At 64.1% G+C, this 20441-nt stretch overlaps 1 protein-coding gene across 7 annotated transcripts in view; it reads left to right on the forward strand.

Annotated features, from left to right (window-relative positions):
* AGAP3 (ArfGAP with GTPase domain, ankyrin repeat and PH domain 3) overlaps positions 1 to 20441 on the forward strand; it is a 49803-nt gene that overhangs the window by 18519 nt on the left and 10843 nt on the right. For 2 of the 7 annotated variants that reach the window (XM_037029535.1, XM_037029536.1), the window contains exons 1-10: positions 1454 to 2853; positions 4085 to 4143; positions 4369 to 4456; positions 4641 to 4726; positions 4832 to 4973; positions 5308 to 5442; positions 5566 to 5693; positions 7196 to 7354; positions 10655 to 10747; positions 15608 to 15712. In XM_037029535.1, coding sequence (XP_036885430.1) covers positions 1938 to 2853; positions 4085 to 4143; positions 4369 to 4456; positions 4641 to 4726; positions 4832 to 4973; positions 5308 to 5442; positions 5566 to 5693; positions 7196 to 7354; positions 10655 to 10747; positions 15608 to 15712 — 1911 coding nt within the window. In that variant the 5' untranslated portion in view covers positions 1454 to 1937. Of the gene's footprint in view, positions 1 to 1447; positions 2854 to 4084; positions 4144 to 4368; positions 4457 to 4640; positions 4727 to 4831; positions 4974 to 5307; positions 5443 to 5565; positions 5694 to 7195; positions 7355 to 9579; positions 10495 to 10654; positions 10748 to 15607; positions 15713 to 20441 lie in introns of those variants that run through there. The other 5 variants (XM_037029538.1, XM_037029539.1, XM_037029537.1 and 2 more) reach the window with 4 other exon arrangements.

Genomic DNA, 20441 nt, shown 5'->3' on the forward strand with positions numbered 1-20441 from the left:
GCAGCTCGCTGAGGAAGAGGAAGCCGTCCAGGCTTGGGGACTGGCCAGTGGGCCTGGGCTGACCCCTCAGTGGGAGCACGGAGCTTGCATGTCCTCTGAGAACGGGGCCGTCCTTTCATGCTGGGACCGGGCAGTGCCACCTGTCCTCCCTGCACCAGCAAGCGCGCACGCCCGAGGGGGTGCGGGGAGGCTTCCCCCTGCAGTCCCATCCTGCCACCCCCACCCAGAGAGTCAGTTGGAGACCCCTCTTGGGCACCTTGTTCCCGATTCCCCCTCTGTCCCGGAGGGCTCCCAGACTGCTGTCCCGGGCTCGCGTTTTCCCTGGCTTGAGAAAGGGTTTGCGACGAGCAGCCTTGTCCTTCGGGGGAGGGGTGATTCCCTGTGTGTGTGAGAGACAGACACACAGATGTGCCGATAGGGAAGTCGAGTGTGGGAGTTTTAAACTTGGAACTGTGAGTCAGGATTCCCGGGTTGAGTTTTCGTCTCTGTGCCTGAAGGTGCTTGGGAAAGGCCCTTCAGCTGAAACATCTGCTATGAGACCACGCACCGGGAGAGGACACCGAGATGTCACTGTTAATGACAAGTCCCGAGAGAACACACTTCACCCCCAGGGTCTCTCCGGTTATCCAGCCCAGGACTTGGCAGCGCCGAGCATGGAGAGGCCCTGCCTCCCGCGGGCACTCCCCCACTCCAGGCCCCTCTGGAATGTGCCCCTTTCCCCTGGGGCTTTGCCTCTGACCAGGAGCGTGGGGTTCTGAAGCTGAGAGGGAAGTCAGGAGTAGGGTTGGACTGGGGGCGGAGGAAACCTGGGAGCATTGTCTCTTTAAAGGAAAATACAAGCCCCTCACGCTGGCCGCTACCACAGCTGGTTTCTTCTGCTCTGCCCAGGGTCCTTGTGGATTGGGGTGAGCTGGCCCTGGCTCCCGGCCAGGGCCTTGGGGGAGGACCGGGGAGAACTCTGCGTGTAATGAGTGTCTGGTGCGGCCCACACTGGTGAAATTCAAAGGGGCTTGAAGAGAGGTGGGCGCCAGGCTCCAGCCGGTACCGCAAGCTAACACTTCACCTCTGCTCGGCCGGTCAGCCTCTGGACGCCCCTGCACAGGAGGCGAGACCCGGGAGCAACGGACCGGGGGCTTCAGGAACTCCCAAGCTGAGCTTCTTACACAGAACTGTATGGTCCAGGTCCAGGGCTTACCTTTGGCTTTTCCGCTGCTCAGAGGAAGGACAACACTTTACCCAGTCTGGACGATTTTACAATCAAGGACGAAGGCCTCAGTGGTCAACAGAACAGTTGGCCCCGCCGTAGCATCCAGCAACCCCCGTTCTCAAGGGTCCCGGCCTCAGGAGGTCTGAGCCTCAGTATAACCAAGACAGGATCGCCCTGCTCAGGCTTCCCATTTTACAGATTAGGAGACCGAGGCCCAGAGAGGGTGATGACTTAACCTTCTGACTCCTAGTTTACACGTTCACTAATCCTGGCCCCAGGGTTTCACCTTCAGTTCCTTCCTTTGGAGCGAGCCCACTTCTGTCCAAAGCTGGCCCCAGCGTGTGGTGTGCGGAGAACTGTTATTTATTTGGCCTGCTCTTAACGACGGCGCCTCACCTACCTGCTCCAATCCAAGGAGGAGCCCTGGGCTGGAATTTCCTGTTTTCTGAGGGTTCTGGGGGCTGCCCCGGCCGGCTGGTTCCCTGGCGCCGCCGTTCCTGGGTGTTCCAGGCCAGGCTTGCTGCCTCTCTCTTCTTGCTGGGCCGGCTCCCGGCCTCTCCAGGTCTGGGCTTGCCCCTGCGCGGTGGAGGAGTCGTGCGACTCAGTCGACCGACGCCAGGTGCCCAGAGGCCCAGAGGCCGGAGGTCCGTGCGCTCCGGCCGCGGCCCCGGCCTGGGCCCCGCCCCGCGCCCCTCGCCATGGGCCTGGCCCTTGCCCGCGGGCCCTGACCATGGAGCAGGGCTGGCCGCCGGGGGACACCTACAGCCGGGAGCGGCCCGCCGTATGCCGCCGCGCCCTCAGCGTCTGCGACTCACTGGACCTGCAAGGCGCCCCGGCCAGCCGCGCCGCCCCCGCCCTGCAGGCTGCCCTGTACGCGGGGCGGGAGCAGACTGCAAGGCCGCGGAGCGTGTGTTCGGGAGGCCCGGCGCCTCCGCCCACGAGCGCCCGCAGCCTGCTGCTTGGCTTCCTGCGCCCGCGCCTCGGCCGCCGGGGCCCCTCCGACGGCCGCCCACCGGCCCCTGCGCCCTCGGAGCGCCTGGGCTCGGCCGCGCCCAGCCCCGTGCCCAGCCCCGGGCCGACCCGGCGCAGCCCCTCCCGGGGTGGCCAGGCGCTGCGGCCACGGCCCACCAGCATGACGTTCCTCGAGGTGAACCGCCTGGAGCTGGCCGAGGCCGAGGCTGCGGGCGCCGGGCTGGGCCGCGCTGGCAGCGCCGGCTTCCTGCGGGGCGCCTCGCTGTGGAGCAGCCAGCGCTGGCAGGTGCTGCGCGGCGGCGGCGGCGGCGGCGGGCGCGCCACCCCGAGCCCCCGGCGCGGCCTGTCGGCCCTGAGGAAGAGCTTCAGCTTCCGCCTGCGCCGCGGCCAGGAGATCAGGCGCGCGGAGTCCGGGCTGCTGCCCCGGGCGCGCACCCGCAGCGACGGCGACGCCAGCTCCCTGGGCGCCTTCCCCAGCCGCCGCGACCTGCTGCTGGGCGCCGAGGCCCCACGCGGCGCCCCGGAGCCCGGCCGACCCCGCTCCGCCGCCGGCCTCTGGAAGCTGCTCACCAGCCGCTTCCGCCGGAGGGACCCCCCGCCGGAGCCCGCACCCGCAGAGCCGTTGTGGAGCCGCCGGGCGGCCATGGCCCCTGGGCTCCTGGGCGCGCCAAGCGGTAAGGGAACGAGCCCGGCCCGGGGATCCTTTCTGGCCGGAGCCTGCGCTGAGAGCCGGTGGGGAACCTGGAACCTACCTGGTAGAGGTGGGCGAGCGGTGGGGTCGAGGGGACAGCAGGGCTGCCCACGTAAGGTTGGTGACGCGTCTTGGAAGGTGGCTGTTGCAGATAGAGGAGGCCTTGCAGGTGGTCCCTGTGCTTGCCCTGTCCCGTGGCCTGGAGGAATGAGAGGACAGAGCGGAAGGCCTGTCTCTGGCTGTAGGCGCACGCAGCACCGAGGCCAGGGGGGTGAGGCTGCGGGCGTGGGCTGGCTCTAGGTGGGGCCGGGACTCATTTCTAGCTCCCGGGCCGGCCTGAGCCCTCCTCTCTAGCTGTGAGTTTAGTGACTGCTTGTGTACCTCGTCCCGCCGTGTGCGAACATCTTGGGGACAGCCTGGGGTAGGGAAGAAGGATGGCCCCGGCCAGTGTGTAGGATGGACGTTACAACCTAGACATCAGGAAGGTGAGGCAGGCCCTCGGAGGGCTTGGGTGGCATGGAGCTCCCCATCCCGGGCCGGCGCCAGCGTCAGACCAGCTGCTCTGGTTTGAGAGTGGACTGAGCAGCAGGGAGCCTGGGAGGCGGGTTTCTGGGGAAGAAAAGGGTGGTGGCCTCCCGACGGGGAGGAGCTGAGGGTGGGGCGCCAGTTGGGTGGGGCAGATAGCTCCCCATTGGACCAACCCCCTCGGCCCAGAACCCGGCAGGTGAGGGCTCCTCCCTCTTCACCCTGGCAGGAATGTGGTGGGTGGCCCCACCCTGCACGGGGCAGCTGTCCCTACTTGCTGTGGGAGGTAGGCCCCCCAGCTGCCAAAACGCCCAGCCTGGCCTGGGACTGGGCTGAGACCTGCCGGGGCTGCCTCTCAGCTGGGGCTGTGGTCCAGGCCCAGAGGGCTCCAGGCCGGGTCTGGCTCAAGGTGGGGGCTCCTGAGCTCGCCGAAGCAGTGGGAGGAGGGACCCAGGTCCAGGCCAGGGGAAGGAGCCTGCGTCTCTCAGAGTCCTCTTCCTAGGACCGTCTTCACCCCGTTCCACTTTCCTGCTGCTCCCTGGGGGACAAGGGGTGAAGGTCGGGGTCCCCTCAGGACAGCACTGTCCTCCGGCCTTGGCCTAGGAAGGGGCAGTGTAGCAGACAGCTGGTCGCAGATGGCACAGGTTCGGGGGCCACCCAGCCCTGATAGGCAGCCTTCTATCCCGCAGACTCGTTTGTGAACAGCCAGGAGTGGACCCTGAGCCGCTCGGTGCCGGAGCTTAAAGTGGTGAGTGAGGCAGGGAGGGCCGGGCCGCCGCGGGGCTGGGGCCGCCCCAGCCCTGCTCTCTCCTCCGGGCCTCTCCCGGCAGCCCTCCTGCTGGCCCTCTTCCCCGCTCGCTCGCTCTCATCATCATCGCTGGTCCTTCTTAGTCCTCGCTGTGTTTGCCTTTTCCTGCCCCAGCTCCTCTCTGGCGCCCTCTGACCACGGCTGTTGCCCCCTCCTCTCCCACAGGGCATTGTGGGGAACCTGTCTAGTGGGAAGTCGGCTCTTGTGCACCGCTACCTGACAGGGACCTATGTGCAGGAGGAGTCCCCTGAAGGTGAGAGTTGCAGGCTGGCGGAGCCGCTCTCTTTCTCTCCTGTCCTCCGTGCGCTGCGCACGGGGCTCCAGCCCATCTCCCCGCTGCGTCCTTGGCCTCCCCCTGGGAGGCTGTGCCTGCCCTATCTGTGCGGCCCGTGGGCGTTTCCTCCGCTGCGGCTCTGACCGCCCACACTCTGTCCTAGGGGGTCGGTTTAAGAAGGAGATTGTGGTGGATGGCCAGAGTTACCTGCTGCTGATCCGAGATGAAGGAGGCCCGCCTGAGCTCCAGGTGAGGCCCCCGCCCAGCCCTGGCCCATTGCGCGTGTGTGGGGAGAGGGGTGCGGAGCCCGCCCGTGACCAGGCGAGGCTGGTCATTGTGCGCGGTTCCCCCTAGTTTGCCGCCTGGGTGGACGCGGTGGTGTTTGTGTTCAGCCTGGAGGATGAGATCAGCTTCCAGACCGTGTACAATTACTTCCTGCGCCTCTGCAGCTTCCGCAACGCCAGCGAGGTGCCCATGGTGCTGGTGGGCACTCAGGGTGAGCGGGCCTGTGGGGCTGGACACCCCCCCCCAGGGCAGGTCTGAGGAAGCCCCGCTCCCTTCCCCCTTTCCTGGCCCCACACCCACCGGCTCTTCCCCAGCTCCTTCCTGCCGTCCAGGTGACCATCGGGTGACGATCGGTCCACGTTTTGAGATGAATTAGCTGAGAGTCCGGCTCGGTCTCACTCAGTGAGGCGGCGGCAGAGCTGGAAGGAGGCGGACGCCCGTGTCCTCGGGCGGCCAGCCCTCTGCCCAGAGGGCCTCCCACCCAGCATCCTCTCGGCTCTCAGGGCTCGGCGGGCTGTGTCAACCACCCCCTCCCGCCTCCACAGACGCCATCAGTGCCGCCAACCCCCGGGTCATCGATGACAGCAGGGCCCGCAAGCTGTCCACCGACCTGAAACGCTGCACCTACTACGAGACGTGCGCCACCTACGGGCTCAATGTGGAGCGCGTCTTCCAGGACGGTAACTCGGGCGCCAGGCGGGCCCTCTGGCCAGCGGGCGAGCTGTGTGCTCTGGGGAGGGTGGCTCCGCGCTGGGCCTCTCCCTTCTCCGCAGAGGGGTAACTGACTCTGCTGTCCCCTGCAGTGGCCCAGAAGGTAGTGGCCTTGCGGAAGAAGCAGCAGCTGGCCATCGGGCCCTGCAAGTCACTGCCCAACTCCCCCAGCCACTCGGCAGTGTCCGCGGCCTCCATTCCGGCTGTGCACATTAACCAGGTGCGGCCCGCCTCCCCGCTCCCTGTGCGCCCGCCTCCCCTCAGCCCTGCCTCACCATACTGTCTGTCTGCCTGCGTGTGCCCCCTCATCTGGTCTCCCACCTTGCGGACGGTTTGAAAGCCCTGGCTCGAGTTTCATGCGGCCTGCGCGGCTGGCCTGGCCTTCTCTGCAGCCCTGTGGTGACTTCTTGCTAGTGCCCACCCCGCTCGCCACCCCCTCGCCCTGCAGCCCCTGCAGCTGAGGCGGCAGAACATCTGCTCTGGTCAGTGCTGGCCGGGCTGTGTCAGGAGCCGCTGCCCATGGAGCGGACTCAGGAGGTGCAGGGGCATTCTCGGAGGCCCAGAGGGGACCAGCCCCTGGTGAAACGGAAGTGTGGGCGGCCCGTCCGTGTTTGCATTCAGAAGGGCAGCGCTTGCCCCCCCAGGGGACCAGTGGCTTTTGTGCTGTCTGGGGTATCAGGGTGCCTCTGACCCTGGTCCTGCCAGCATTGCCCCCATAACTCCACTTGGACACCCCTCCAGTTCCTGGCCTAGCGCCCGGCTGTTTTTCAGGACATGGACCAGAGCATCCTTCCATCAGTGCGGTCCCCCGCTCTGTCCCCTGCTCTGTAGGAAGCCCGGGGCTGTCCCAGGGCGCCCGATGGTGTGACCTGGCAGACAGCCACCCCTTTACTTCGGCCAAGGGCCCACCCTGGCCATCGTTTCCTGTCGGTAGTCTTGCTGGTTTTTCAGAGATGCCTCCCCTTAGCACCTTAGAAGGCAGCCAGGTTTGCCTGTAAGTGTCCCAGGTGGAGAAGAAAAGGAGGGACTTAGACACAGGTCTTCTTTCGCTGCCTCTGGGCAGCTGCGCCCTCCTGGGCTGGGCCTTGCTGACTGCTGGCCGGGGCACAGCCCCTTTGCTCCTTGTGCAGGTTAGGGTCTGAGTGTGTGTTCTGAGCCCTGGGCCGGGCACTGGTGTGCACTCTCTGTCCCCACCCCACCATCCCATCTTTCCTTCCTTTGCCAGCTCAGTCCCTTTCTGCCACCGCCTCTGATAGTGGACAGAGCTCTGCACTGTGCTCGGCCTCAGCTGTTCCACGTCCCTTCCCCCATCACACACAGGCCTCGCTGGCTAACCTCATCCTCCCCAGCCCCTGAGCCCTGCACCAGCCTCCTGCATCCTTGACATACGTCACTGACTTTGGGGCACCCCGCCAGAGGGACCTGCTGCCCCATGCCACACTCACCTGTTAGCCAAGACCCCACAGTCCTCTAGCTTCTGCCACTGATTCTGACTTGCTGGTCATTGCCTTGATGAGCTCCCCGGTGAGCGCCATTGGCAGCCCCGTGCAGTGACCACTGGATTGCACCGGCCTCCAGGCCTTGCTGCCTGTCCCCTCAGCCCCGTCTTTAGGAGCCAGCGGCCCCTCTGCTGCCCCATGAGCCCCAGGCCAGGGCCCCCCACCTGCTGCCTGCCCCGCACCCCACCCCCCAGCCGCCCTCAGTAGCCCTCTCTGTCCTTAGGCCACGAATGGCGGTGGCAGCGCCTTCGGCGACTACTCGTCCTCAGTCCCCTCCACCCCCAGCGTCAGCCAGCGGGAGCTGCGCATCGAGACCATCGCCGCCTCCTCCACCCCCACACCCATCCGCAAGCAGTCCAAGCGGCGTTCCAACATCTTCACGGTATGTGCCCGTGCCCGCCCCCCCCCCGCGCAGCCGCCTCCACCGGGCAGGCAGGGCCCAGCCAGGAGCCGAGCCAGCTGCACGCAGACACCGTCCACACAGACACCCAACTCCGTAGGCTCTCCTGGAGCCCGGGCCCACACCCAGGCTCTTCCGGACGGTTCCTCCGGGCCCACCGCCGCGGCCCTCAGCACATCCACACCTGCCCCCGACTCCCCAGGGCTTCCAGCCAGGGCTTTGAGGGATCTTTGGAGCCATCTGCCCCCACTGCCCCGACTCCTGGCATTTTGAAGCCGTGCACCGACACCAAGTGTTAGCAGCAGAGGGGAACCAGGGCCCAGCCCCCTGTCCACATTCTACTCTTTCCCGTTACCCCACGCTTCCTCCCCCTGCTGGGGTCGGTCTAGTAAAGCCTTAGACACCTTCTCCAGGCCTGCGGCCTGTACCTTGCCACTCTGCCTTCAAGCCCCGTAGGCCAGTTCTCCCCCTTTCCCATAGACCTCACGCCCAGGGGCCCGTGTGCCTCCCACCGCTCGGGGCCTCACCCCTGAGCCCTTAGGTGTCCTGAGCCTCCCGCCTGTCATGCCCAGCGTCTGGCCTCTGACACACAGTGTCCACCCCAAATGCTCCCCCTCCAGCTGGGACTTGGCTGGACCATTCCAGGATCTTGGGTCACAGGTGGGTGAGCTGCCGCGTGTACTCTCAGGAGATCACCCTGTCCTTCTGCGTCACTCCATGTGCCTCTTGTGGGCGGCCGGGCCGGGCTCTCGGCCTGGCCTTAGGTCCTGCCTCCAGGCCAGGCCCCAGCCAGGCTCTCAGGAACCAGCTCAGCAGATCCAGCGTCCCCAGGCCTTGCCCATTCATTCGCGCCTCCGCCCTGCCCAGCACACTTCTGCCCGGTCTGCCTGCTTCTGTCCCCTGTGCCTGCCACGCGTTCCCTCCCTGTCCGTGCTGACCGACCCTCTTTTTGCTGACAGCTGCTGCCACGCCTTGCACTTCCCAGTCCTGACCCTGCCTAGACTCGAAGCTTCTCGTTCCTTTCTGCTCACGCCCCTTGAGACTCCCAGGGCCTTGGGCTGCCTGCTTGTGCCCACACCTGCTGCTGCTGCTGCTGCTGCTGTCGAGCCCTTGGGCGCCGCTGTTGGCGCTGACCGCCATCCGTGCCCTCCGCACCTGCTCCCTGACAGCCTGCCTCCGTCACCTGCTCCCTCGACACCATTCTTAACCTCCCGCCTTCCTCTGCTGCTTGTCCCTCACCCTCCGGGCACGCTTTCCTCCTCCGTCCGCGCCATGCTCCGCTCCCGGCCTCCGCGCCGCGTCCCCTCCGTGCTCCCTGCCCCGCGCCCTCCGCTGCCTGCTGCGCTGTGCTGCGTCCGCCTGCCGTCCTCCCGCCGTCCTCCCGCGGGCCCTTCCATTCGCTCCATCTTCACGGTGGCGACCTTATTTTTTCCTTCCATTATTTCCATGGTGACCTCACGTGCGCCATTGTCCCCAAGGCGGCCTCAAGACGTGTCTCCCGTCTCTAAGGGACCTCCCCTCCCATCCTCGCTGTTGGGGCCACCCCCGTCTCCCTCATCACCTGCCCAGCAGAGCCACGTCTGCCCTGCGGGTGGCGCCCTTGTGGCCCTCCCACTGACGTGGCTGTGGACATCCCCCGCCGCCCCCATGATGTCATGTCCCTGTTTTGTTGCCACTCTTGCTGCGTTTCCTGCCCTGGGGGTGTGCCCCTCGGGGCTCCCGGGGATCCTCTGGTGGTGGGGGGCCTTTTGGCTCCCCGGTCTGCCTGAGGCAGGCTGCACCCCGCCCCTCCCTCCAGCAGTCCCACCCACCTTCCTTCTCCCCAGGTCGGAGGGGCAGAGACCCGGGGCAGGCGCTGCCGCCGCCGGCGGAGCTGCGGGCTGGGGCCCTGGGCCCAGTGCTCCCGGCTCCTCGGCTGAGGTCCCCCCTACCACGTTGCAGTCCTTTGCCCCCTCCCTGTGCCCCCAGCTCCTGGCAGCCTGGGTGAACAGGAGGGACGTGGTGCCCGAATATTCCACCCCCCGGCTGAGATGGACTGCCGGCTGCCCTGCCGTCGCCTCTGCCGCCTCCTCCTCCTCCTCCTCTTCCTCTTCACCCCGCTGCCGCCTCTCCCCAGGCACCTGGGGCTCTGCCCTCACCAGTGCTGACCAACTTATGCGGGGCTTGAGTATAACTTGCCAAAATCTTTATTCTTTCGATATTTGCAGATATGTGCCACTGTTTCCAACTTTTCATCAACAAAAAGGCCTTTCCAACTCCTTCCAAATTAGAAGACCAGGTGGTGACACACAGCACCTCTGGACACTGTCCCCTGTGCGGGGCCGGAGGCGGGCCGGGCCCTGGGACTGCTCTCAGATGAGACGCGGCCGCCGTGCTCCCCACTCCAGAGACCCACGGGAACCTTTGTCACTAACCCCCACCCCCAGGGAAGGCTAGGAAGCCGGAGCCCAAGGCCGGGGGCTGCCGGGGACCAGGCCCGGCTGGACGCTGCGCCAGGCTCGCTGCATGGACAAGAAGGGAGCTCGGCCCCACGCCTGCCCGGCAAGGAGGCCCAGAGGGGCGGGGCGTCCAAGCGCCCGCGGCCCAGCTGCTCCTGGGGGAGCTTTCCCGCCCCTCCCCTCCTCTGCTCCTTCCTGCATGGACTTCTGCGTTCCTGCTCCGCTCTGGACGCCAGCACCGCCGCGCGCTTGCCTTTCCCCCTCTTGGCCTCCCCGTTTCCTAGGATCCGCGTTGGGGCGGTTCTGCCCCGGGAGCCTGGCAGGGGCTCGGGGCCTTTCCTGGCCTCTCTCCTCTCTCTCTCCATCCACTGTGCCCCTCGGGCCACGCCGATGAGCTCGGCGCAACGTGCCGTGTGGTGTCTGTGCCGCAGGCGGGCCACTGCCCGCGCACTTCTGGACTTGGCTGTCCCTGGTTGTCGTGCCCTGTGCTCCCAGCCATCCCTCAGTCCCACTGTCCACCTCTCCTTGCCCCCCGCCTTCTCTTACACCCCAGCCCCCTGGGCTGCGCGCCTCTCACGCCCTTGGTATCTCGTGTCCTTGCTCTTTTGTAAGGGGCGGTCCCAGCTCAGTGACCTGTGCTGCTCTGTATGGTGCCGTGTGTAAGAATAAACCCATTGGAATACTCTCGGTCTCAGTTCCTTCCCGGTCCCGCCGCCCCGGCCCTGCCCCATTGCTAGGGCCTGTCCAGGCCGAGGGAGGGTGGGTGGGCTGGGGATTCCAGGTGGGCAGCTGCCCCCCCACCGACCCTGGGCCCCTTTAACATGCCTCTTCTTTTCTCTTCCAGTCTCGGAAGGGTGCTGACTTGGACCGGGAGAAAAAGGCCGCTGAGTGCAAGGTGGACAGCATCGGGAGTGGCCGGGCCATCCCCATTAAACAGGTCAGCACCCCCTTCTCCCCTGCTGAGGGAGAGGAGCTGATAAGGCCCAGGAAATGCTAGAGGATGGTTCTTTTCTGGGCCTCTGTGACAGGGGTCTTGGTGGCAGAGGCGGGCACCCCTCCTGTCAGGCCTGAGGTTCTGCTAAGAAGGAGGAGACCCTGGGAAGGGTGGTGGGAGTGGTTACTGCCCACTGGAGAGTCCCGTTCTCCTGGCTTTGCCTGTACTGCCTCTCCACCACCAGGGGGCAGCAGAGAGCCGCCCACTGTCCTCCGGCGCTCTCGGGCTGGTGGTCCTGGAGTCCGGGTGACCTGGAGGGGAGACGTGCTCAGCCAGAGGGCCGGGTCTGGGCCCTCTGGCCCAGAACAGGAAGGGAATTCGCAAGAGAACCCTGAGTACGCACTGAGGGGCAGACCGAGGGCTGCTCTTCCCCTGGGTTCTGTGGCAGCCTTATTCCTGTGAGCCTCTGTTCATTGGTAAAGAAAAGACTTAATCCAGGTTTCTCTCCCTGACTCCCTTCTGAGTCACTGCCTGGCAGGGCCAGCTACTGGTGACTTGGGTGCTCCCAGGCCTCCTGATGTGGGTCCCCTTGTGGGAGAAGACATTGAAGGAGGGGGGCGCCCTTGCGCAGAGGTGGTGGTGTGCCAGGCAGGGCTCTAGAACTCCTGGCTGGGCGAGGGCAGAGCCAGGTGACCCTCCGGATCTTGGGCAGGAGGCAGCGGGCTGAGGTGCCCATGAGGCTGGGGCTGGGGCCCGGTGGTCAGTCTGCTGTGCCCACAGGATGCTGGGCTTGGCAAAGACCTTCTTGGGAGCTGGGGGTTAGAGATGTCGTATCTACAGGGGATGTGTCAGGTTCTGAGCAGAACCCCAGAGCTTGGTGTGGCTCAGGCCCAGCTGTGGTCAGGCTGGGGCTGGAGCTCATGGGTGAAGGTCCATTTAGATGGGACGGCCCAGCGCACCTGTCAGGTCCCAGGGGCAGAATGGGGACACCGCGTGGCTCTGCGTTCTTTGTTTCTGCTTCAGCCCTTCCTGAGACGTCCCTGCACTCATGTCTGGCAGGGTCAGCTCTAGTTGGGCCAGAGACTGGCAGCGGCAGCAGCCAGTCTCTTGTTGGCTCCCACACACCTGTTGATTGATGCCTGATCACCTGTCTCTGGGACCGAGCAAACCCACCACCTCCTGGCGGGGCTGGGGGCGGCTGTTGCTAGGCGGTGTGGATGTGCTCACAGAGGACTGTCTCTCCCTGCCTGGGGAACAGGAGTTTTCTGAGTGCGTGCACACATGTAAACCGTTAATAAAAAAGGGTATCCCCAAGCCCTCCCCGTCTAGGGTAGAGGTGCCAGGTCCTGTGTCTGGGTGATGTACCCGTTGCCTGGTCCCCCATGTGGACGGAAGCAGGAGCTGTGGCAGCGGAAGCCCAGTGCAGGGGCACCTGTGGCTCTGGGCTGGGCCAGGGGCAGTCAGCTAGGTCGCCTGGGTGCTACCGGTCGCTAACCGTTTAGGGCTCCTGAGTGTACTGGGAAGGATACTGGGGGCAGAAGCTCAGCACAGTCCTGGGCCCCGGGTCTCCCTGCCCGCTGTAGGCAGGAACCTCAGACAGGCTGGAACCCCAGGGATCATCACCCAGGGGCATTTGGGGGCATGCCTGCCTTTGGGGTGGAGGCTTCTCCCAGCTCATGGCCATTCCTTCTGGTCACACCTCCCTCTGCCCAGGGCCGTCCACCCTTTTCCCGCCTGGTGTCCCGTTCTGCCGACGCCGCTCCTTCCCCTCCCCCCTGCTCCTGCTGGGAGTGGAGATTGCATTTCAGTTGCCATTTGCATTCCCAATCAATCCGGACTCCGCAATTAAGCCGGCTGGCGGAGCTGCGAGGGAGGCGGCGGCGGGAACGGGTCCTCTGGGGGCTGTCGCCTCCGCACCGCTCCCATTCCGCCCCAGATTGCTTCCTGCTCTGCCGTGCGCAGCCGGCCGGCCGGGGAGGGAGCGGGAACCCCCGGAGCTCCTTCTCCCTCCTTGGAACGCACGGGGCGCGCGCGCGCGGGGCTCTGGCGGGCGGGCGGGCCCCGCTGGCCCAGTCTGGCCTCCATCCTCCCAGCGCCGTGCGTCCAGGGGGCGGGGAGTGGGCGGTGGTGGGGGCCGCTCTGCCCCGCCTCTCAGCGAGCTCAGCCCCGAGTTGCTCCCTGGGCCCGGTCGCCGTCTCCTCGGCGCATGGCGGCCCTCCCTCTCCCCCGAGCCCAGGTGAAGAGGGCGGGCTTGGGCAGGAAAGCGCTCCGCTCCCCGCCCGCCTCCTCCGGGTCTGCTGCTCGGCGGGGGCAGGACTGCCCTCGGTGAGACCGCCCTCCCTGTCTGTCCCGGACAGTGAGGCCCACGGGACACGACTTGTTGGGTGTTAAGGGCTAGTTGGTGGCAGAGGGAGAGGTGAGCCTGGCTTCCCTTTCTCCTGACGGAGTCGGGGCAGGACCCAGGAGGGAGGGCCTGGTGAGTCTAAGGGTGTGAGAACGGAGGCCACAGTGGCATCCTCCAGGGAGGGGGACGAGGGGGGCGTCAGGGGCACACTTGGGCCTCGCGCGTGGGAGGGGGCCCAGGCAGCCACTCCTGGCCACGCCCAGAACCCATTACCCAGGCTCCTGCACAGGCTGTGTTCCAGCCACCCTGTCGAAGCCTAAGGGTCCCTGTGACACCATGAGTCTTCAGAAGCCCCTTGTGATGGTAAAATCTCTCAGGCTTCGGGGGGACCAGGACATGGACCTGTCCTCAGAGTGACAGTCCTCCACACCTGTCCTCACGCGGGGGCAGCAGCGGGAGGAGAGGAGGGAGGGAGGAAGAAGGGTAGCAAGGAGGTGAACTTGATCGAAAAGGTAGGAGGCTGGTGTGGAGGGCCCCTGCTGCCTGTCACCTGGGCACCTGCCTGGGGGAAGAGATCGGCCAGGAAATCCCAAATCACCTGTCCCCTCATCTCCTTGCTCTGAGCCTCCCTTGGGAACTCGGACTGGGAGGGGAGGCGTGATGGAATTTGGGCCCACCCTCACCTCAGGCCACGGCCACGCCCTTCTCACACCTGAGCCTCTGTTTCTTGTAATTTATCGATTTTTTAGAGAGAGACACACCTATCATTTTGTTCCACTTATCCGTGCACTCGTTGGTTGGTTCCTGTATGTGCCCCGACCAGGGATTGAACCCACAATCCGGGCATATCAGGACAACGCTCTAACCCACTGGGCTACCTGGCCAGGGCATGAATGTCTTTTTTAAAAATTTTTTTCAGGGGGGCAGCGGTGGTGGAAAAAAATTTTTTTCAGTTGCAGCTGAAATTTAGTCATATTCAGGGCTCAGCACAAATAATGCCCCCTTTTATTACAAAGTCATAAGTATATAATTCTGTGATATAACAATATCATACTCAAGCACAACGTATGACATTTTAGGAGGTGAAATGTTCAAATTGCTGTCCGTTTCATGCAAGAATTCACATACCCTACCAACCACACTCAAGCAAGCCTTCTGCTGGACCCTGTATAATTTTCAGGTGTATAGTACACTGGTTAGACATTTATATATCTACAAATATATATATACCACACACAATTATAACATTATTGGCCATATTTCCTATGCTACATTTTTACATCTCTGTGACTGTTTTTATTAACCACTTCACCTTTTTCATCCATTCCCTCCAACATCCACCCACTGGTAAGCACTAATTTGTTCTCTGTATCTATAAGTTTGTTAGGTTATTTTCTTTTTTAAGATTTGTTTTTAGAAAGAGGGGAAGGGAGGGAAAAAGAGGGAAATGTCGATGTCTGAGAAATAATTGGTTGCCTCTTACACATCCCCAGCCAGAGGACCTGGCCCATCACCCCAGGCATGTGCCATGACTGGGAATCGAACTGGCGACCTTTCAGTTTATAGGCTGACGCGCAGTCCACTGAGCCACATCAGCCGGGGCTGTTACTCTACTTTCTTTTGTTAGATTCCCCATTAAGTGAAACCATCACACCCGAATCTCTTAATCCCTAGTCTCCTGTCTTAGGGCAGGGCCCTCCCCTCCTGGAAGAGAAGCCCTTACAGTGTCTGTCTGTTCGTCTCCTCCTTTCTGACACTCACGGGGATGGACTCAGGGTGCTTCCCTGCTCTCCCAGACGATGCGAGCCCTAATCCGTTCCTGTTTGCCCCCCGTCCGTGGCTCTGCGTGGCTGTCCCCGTGCAGTTTTGTCCTGGCACCTGCAGGAGCATGGTCTCAGCCCTCCCCAGTCAGGGAGGAGGGGGCACTTGGGGGGGATGCTGGTCCTGGGGGTCTGCCACCTGTATACCATTGTGGCCATCCTTGTCCCCCCAACCGCAGCGTCTGTCCTTACCCCCTCTCTCCCGCAGTCTGCTGTTTGAGGGAGAGAGCCAGAGGCAGGTGAGGGTATCTTCAGGGGCTGTCACTGGGGGAAGGCAGTGAAGGCTGTCCCTGGGTATGTTCAAGTTTCGTCTTCCGTCTTTCAGCCAGACTGGGCTGACTGCTCCCCAGCCTGTCCACCAGGTGTTTCCTGGGTGTCTGCTGTGTCCCAGGCATTGTCACAGTGCTGAGGGCGTCAGTGAACGAAACACACCACAGTCCTTGCTCTCTCGAGCTCTGATCCATCCCCAGGCTACACGGGAAGTCTGGTTGCTGGATCAATGGCTGGGGGTCCCCGCTGGGGACAGCGAGGGGATTTGCTGCCCTCATCCAGGGCCATCTTTGAGGGCAGAGGGCCAGGGTTCCCCTGAGGTCTCTGTGCGCTTGGAGAGGCCCAAGCAGGAGGAAGGAGAGGGAAGACAGCCCTGGAGAGGCGGCCCTGGGGGCTGGCACCTGTCCCTGATCCAGCCTCTGTCCTCAGGGCATCCTGCTGAAGCGGAGCGGCAAGTCCCTGAACAAGGAGTGGAAGAAGAAGTACGTGACGCTCTGTGACAATGGGCTGCTCACTTACCACCCCAGCCTGCATGTGAGTCTGGGGCGAGGGCCGGCCCTGGGGGAGGCTGAGGGCAGAGACACGGGGACAGCGCGGAGGGCCCAACTCTGGGACCGGAGGGGAGCAGGCCTCAGTGAGCTCAAGTGGACTCTCACTTGAGCCGAGGAAGGACCCCACTTTGGTGGCTTTGGAACTACACAGGCCCCAAGACCCAGGCCCGGGCTGAATGTCACACTCAAGCTCTGATCGTGGCCGAGCCTGATGGGGAGAACTCTCCCGCGGGGACGGTGACCCAGGCTAGGCTGGTGTGGGCAGTCATGCTCTGCACCCTATGTCCTGCGTGTCTGAAGAGCTGAGGGGGTCCCATGTACACAGAACTGCTGCAGCTGGGGGGCTGATGGTGCCAGCCAGGGGTCTTCGGGGGAGTCACGAGAGTGGGGGCACCTGGGCCTGGGATGCCGGAGAGCTGGGGGGCAGTGACAGCAGGTCTGTGGAGAATGGCATGGGGACTCGGATGGGTCCCCTGGGGGGAGGAGAGTGGGGTGGCCATGTTTGTGGGTGCCTGGCCTTTGGCTGGGGTGGGGGTTTGCAGTGGTTGTGGAGTGAGCTCCCCAACCCTCCTTCTTCCCCCTCCCCTCACTGCGTGGCTCCGGCACACAGCTGTCACCAGAATTCATCTCTGTCACCACCCCACTGTGGGGCTAATGAGTTCTCCTGTGAAGCCCCTCAAGCACAGCACGTGGGCCAGCCCCACCCCCGGCCCAGAGGCCCAGGGCCTGCCTCAGAGGGCCCCTTGCCTGCCTTTGAATCCACACAAGGCGTGGAGGACCCCCCAGCCGAGAGGTGCTGGGGGCCACGGGCCTGGCCAGAACGAGGTGCTGAGCGCCACCCAGACAGCCCTGCTGCGCACACAGGGAGGAAGCCTGGCCTGGGGAGAGCCAGCAGGCAGCCACTTTCCAGTTCGGCCAGCGCCCAGCTTGGCCCATATTCGATTCCTCGGGCACTGGCCCTTCTTCCCCTTGGCCCAGGGGGCTGTACAGGCTGTCTGCTCCTGGCCTCCCTTATTCCACAGGGTGGGAGCTGGTGCTGGGGTACCTGGCGGTGGGAGGGGCCACCCTCGGGTGACCTGGGGTACTTAGTAGGAAGGCTTCCCGATCGCTGTCCTCTCCCCCACTCTGGCCTCCGCCTGACACTCAGTCCTGGTCCCGCTGCTGAGGCAGTGACACCATGAGAGGCAGCAGGTTCCCAGGAAGAGCACTGACACCAAGGCACAGGTGTCTCCAAGTCGGGGGCAGCCTGTGGCCACAGAGTCTCTCAGAAAGGCGTCAGAAGCGCAGGATCCTCCAATCGAGAAGGGCCTGGGGGCACTGTGCCCAGGCTGGGGCCGAGCCCGCCCAGACACGTCCTAGCCTCCCCCGCCCCCGGCAGGATGCACGTGGTCCCTTCCCTGCGCAGGCACCGTCTTGCCCACTGAGCTGGAACTGGCCTTTCCAAAGCATCCAAGTTCCCCTTCCCGTGTGCGGGGTTGGGGTGGGGGCCCTTAGCCTCTCCCCTTTGCTTCGCTCCTTCTGCTTTGTGCTGCCTTGGGTGGGCGCTGCACTCCGTCCGTCCTCTGTTTTCGTCCCCAGGCCCCAGACTGTGGAGAAGGCTGGGGTGAGGGGAGGGGGTGGTCCTCGGACACGGGGGAGAAACAGCAGCTTTGGTTCTGCGTTTGGGTTTGGGTTGGGAGGGGGGGTGAAGGCCGGGCAGACTGCTGTTTTTACACAGACTTAGCAAGCTTCAGAGCCAAGGCAACAAAGCCTGGGCTGTCAAAGTCATCCGACCGGTGGCTGAACTAACAGTCAGACCCGTTACTGGTTCTAAGCATTCCCTGGATTTTTCTGCACCCCCCAAGAGCGCCTCGCTTCCGGGCAGGCTGAGAAAGTTGCTGGAGAGTTAGCATCGGGGCAAGCGTTGCCCAGACTTCCTGTCACACAGGGAGGTGGGCCAGGCTGGGTGTCTGGGCTCCTGCGAGCCCCCGAGCCCCTTCCAGCTCTGCGCTCACTGAACTGTGTGTTGTCCTATGTGTTCGGGAGCCTGGGACAGGCTCACAGGTGGCTCCGCTGGCTCAGGCCCCAGCCGGGCCCACTCTCGCTCTCCTGGAGGCAGTACGAGGTTGAGTGGGCAGCTCCTTTGAGAGCTTGGGCTCCCCGTCTGTCAGCTCTTCACTGTCTGCCCTTTGGCTCTGGGGTCAAAGTGCATGTCCTTTCCACACACTGGAGTCTCATTCGAAGACGTGAACCAGATTCTGAACTGTGGTAATGGAGGAGGCCACGGGAAGGCCAAGCCAAGGGCCCAGCATGCGGCTGTGTGAACGGGGCCGAGTGGGCTCCTAGCAGGGGCTGCTTCACTGGGGCCACCCCGCCTGCTTCTTGCTTTCCTTCCTGGCTTGCCGCTGGGCTCATGTACTGCTGACTGACCTGCCTCCAGCTCTCCTTTTCCAACTTGAGCCTCTCACTTGCCCGCAGTGAGCAGGCACGCTGCCTCCCGGCGAGCTGCCCCATGCCGCGGAAGGACTTTTGGGAACTCCAGCGTTGTGCACAGAACTCTTGGCCTGGCTGGCCCCCGTCCAGGACGGCCCTCGCCTGAGGCTCACCTGCTGGACACTCACTGGCCGGTGGAGGTCGGCCAGGCTGGGGGGGCACACAGAGGAAGGGCTGGCGGGCAGGCCTCACGCCCCGAGCTCGGTTCTCGCCTGGCCCAAGAGAGCCCGCCACAGCCTCCCCCATTTTGCAGCCAGCGGAGCCATTCACACAATCACCTTCTGTTAATTCTATCTGCAACATCAATTAAATTGTTTGTAGAAACTAATTGAATGTGGCTTAATCACACATCTTAATAGCTTTCCACGCTCTGAACTCGTTGTTAATTCCTGTAATAAAACGAGATGAGAACGCTGGCTGGGTAATTAGCGAGGAGGCTGGGGAAGAAATTGCTGTTTGATGGTGGGTAATAAAGGCAGCCGTGGTGACCGCTCTCCTGAGCCGCCGCCACCGCTGCCACCACCACCGCGCTCCCCGTTCTGCTGACGGAGGGAAACGCTGCGCCTCTGCCCGGGCGCTCCTCGCCACTCTCCTCCGGGCTGGGCTCCGTCTCTCCGCGGCGTGGGCCTGGCCCTGGCCTGGCACTGCGCACAGGGCAGAGAGCCTCTGTGTGCAAGGTCAGAGGGGCCAGCAGGGCCAGTCCTTCCCCTTCCGTCGGGGTCTGGCGCCTTGGCCCCGGGGGGAGTCCCTCTGTGCAGCGCTTGGCGTAGGGTCAGCTTTCCCCGCCACGTCCCAGTCCAAGCATCCCAGGGCTGCCATGGGACCTGAAAACTGCGGCAGCTGCTGTGACCTCCTTGTGAACTAGAGCAGCCCAAGTCCCTCCCCAAGGAGAGGGACTGCAGTTGTGGCTTTGGCCCAGCCTGCTGTTGACAGTTGTCTGGAGCGGCCAATCCAAGAGGCGGTCGTGTGCAGGGACCCAAGATGACTATGTACAGGGACTCAGGGTAGGTGTGTGCCAAAGCGGAGTCAGCGGGATGTTGGGGCCTGAGGTGGGGAGGGCTGAGACAGACAGTGAAGTCACACGTGGGACACCGGGCTGAGAGCAGGACCGGTGGGCCCGCGGTGACTGGGTGGAGTGGGCTGAGTCTGTGGGAGAAGGGACAGAGGGGATGGGCACCGGGCGGGCGGCAGAGGGCTCCTGGGTTCGTTTCCATCCCTGCCACCGGGGAAGGCTCAGTGCTGGAGACAGAGGCCTGGCTGCTCTCAGCAGAGTTGGGTGGGAAGGGTGACAAGGGGGCGTCCTGTGGGTGGAGACTGCTCAGGGACATCTCAGGGACATCGCTCTCTGGTTCTGAGTCATGAAGCAAACACCCTCAGAGCAGTGTGTGCGGCAGGGAAGGGCGTGTCCCTCTTTGGACACACACTTCTGGGAGCTTTCTCCCTTGGCTGGCCAGACCCCTCCGGTCCTTCTGAAGGGAGGCCCATCTGCCCCTGAGGCTGTCAGCGGCTTGGAGAATGTAAGGCGACCACAGGCGCAGCCAGGCCTCCCTGGAGCTGGGCTTGGGTGGTGGGGCCAACATGCTGGCCTTGGAGGTGCCCCTGCCTCCCCATGGCCCTCCCACTGGTCCCCATCCTTGGTGACATCCAGCCTAATGAGGAGGGCAGGAGGGAGGCTGACGTTGGCTGCTGTTTTCCACCTCTTGCTCCTCCTCTCAGCCCAGCTTGCCACGTGGGGAGGGAGGGGCCAGAAGGGGCCAGAGCTGCCGGGGCCCAGCTAGCAGATGTCCTCGGTCTGCAGGGACCAGGTGACCCCTTTCCACTTGGTGTTCTCTCAGTCATTCCCAGAGTGATGGCAGCACGTTCCCAGAGGCAGCATGGCCATCTGCTTTTTTAAGCAGGAACACTGTCACTCTCCCCTGAAGCTAACAGGTGCGAAGGTGGGAGAGCGCCAGGGTGACAGGAAGCCCAGTGCCCCGGAGTGGGTACGGATAGTAGGGTTCGGCCCGTAAGGGCACGAGGCTGCACCTGAGGTGGTGCGGTGCTGCGCAGGGACGCCAGCTGGACGCAGAGGTGCTCTGGGGCACAGAGGGGCAACTCGGCGTCCAACCCATGGGCTTCTGTGGGCCTAGCCTCTGCTCTCAGGGCCTCCAGCAGGGAGGGGCCTGGGGGAGAGCGGAGTTCTCGTCTGGGAGGAGAGACCCAGGGGCAGGGGCATGGCTCTGCTCTGCCGCCCCAGTGGC

The sequence above is a fragment of the Sturnira hondurensis genome, unplaced genomic scaffold, assembly GCF_014824575.4.
Source record: "Sturnira hondurensis isolate 20B ecotype Veracruz unplaced genomic scaffold, ASM1482457v3 Scaffold0020309, whole genome shotgun sequence".
In the NCBI taxonomy this organism is placed as follows: Eukaryota; Metazoa; Chordata; class Mammalia; order Chiroptera; family Phyllostomidae; genus Sturnira; species Sturnira hondurensis.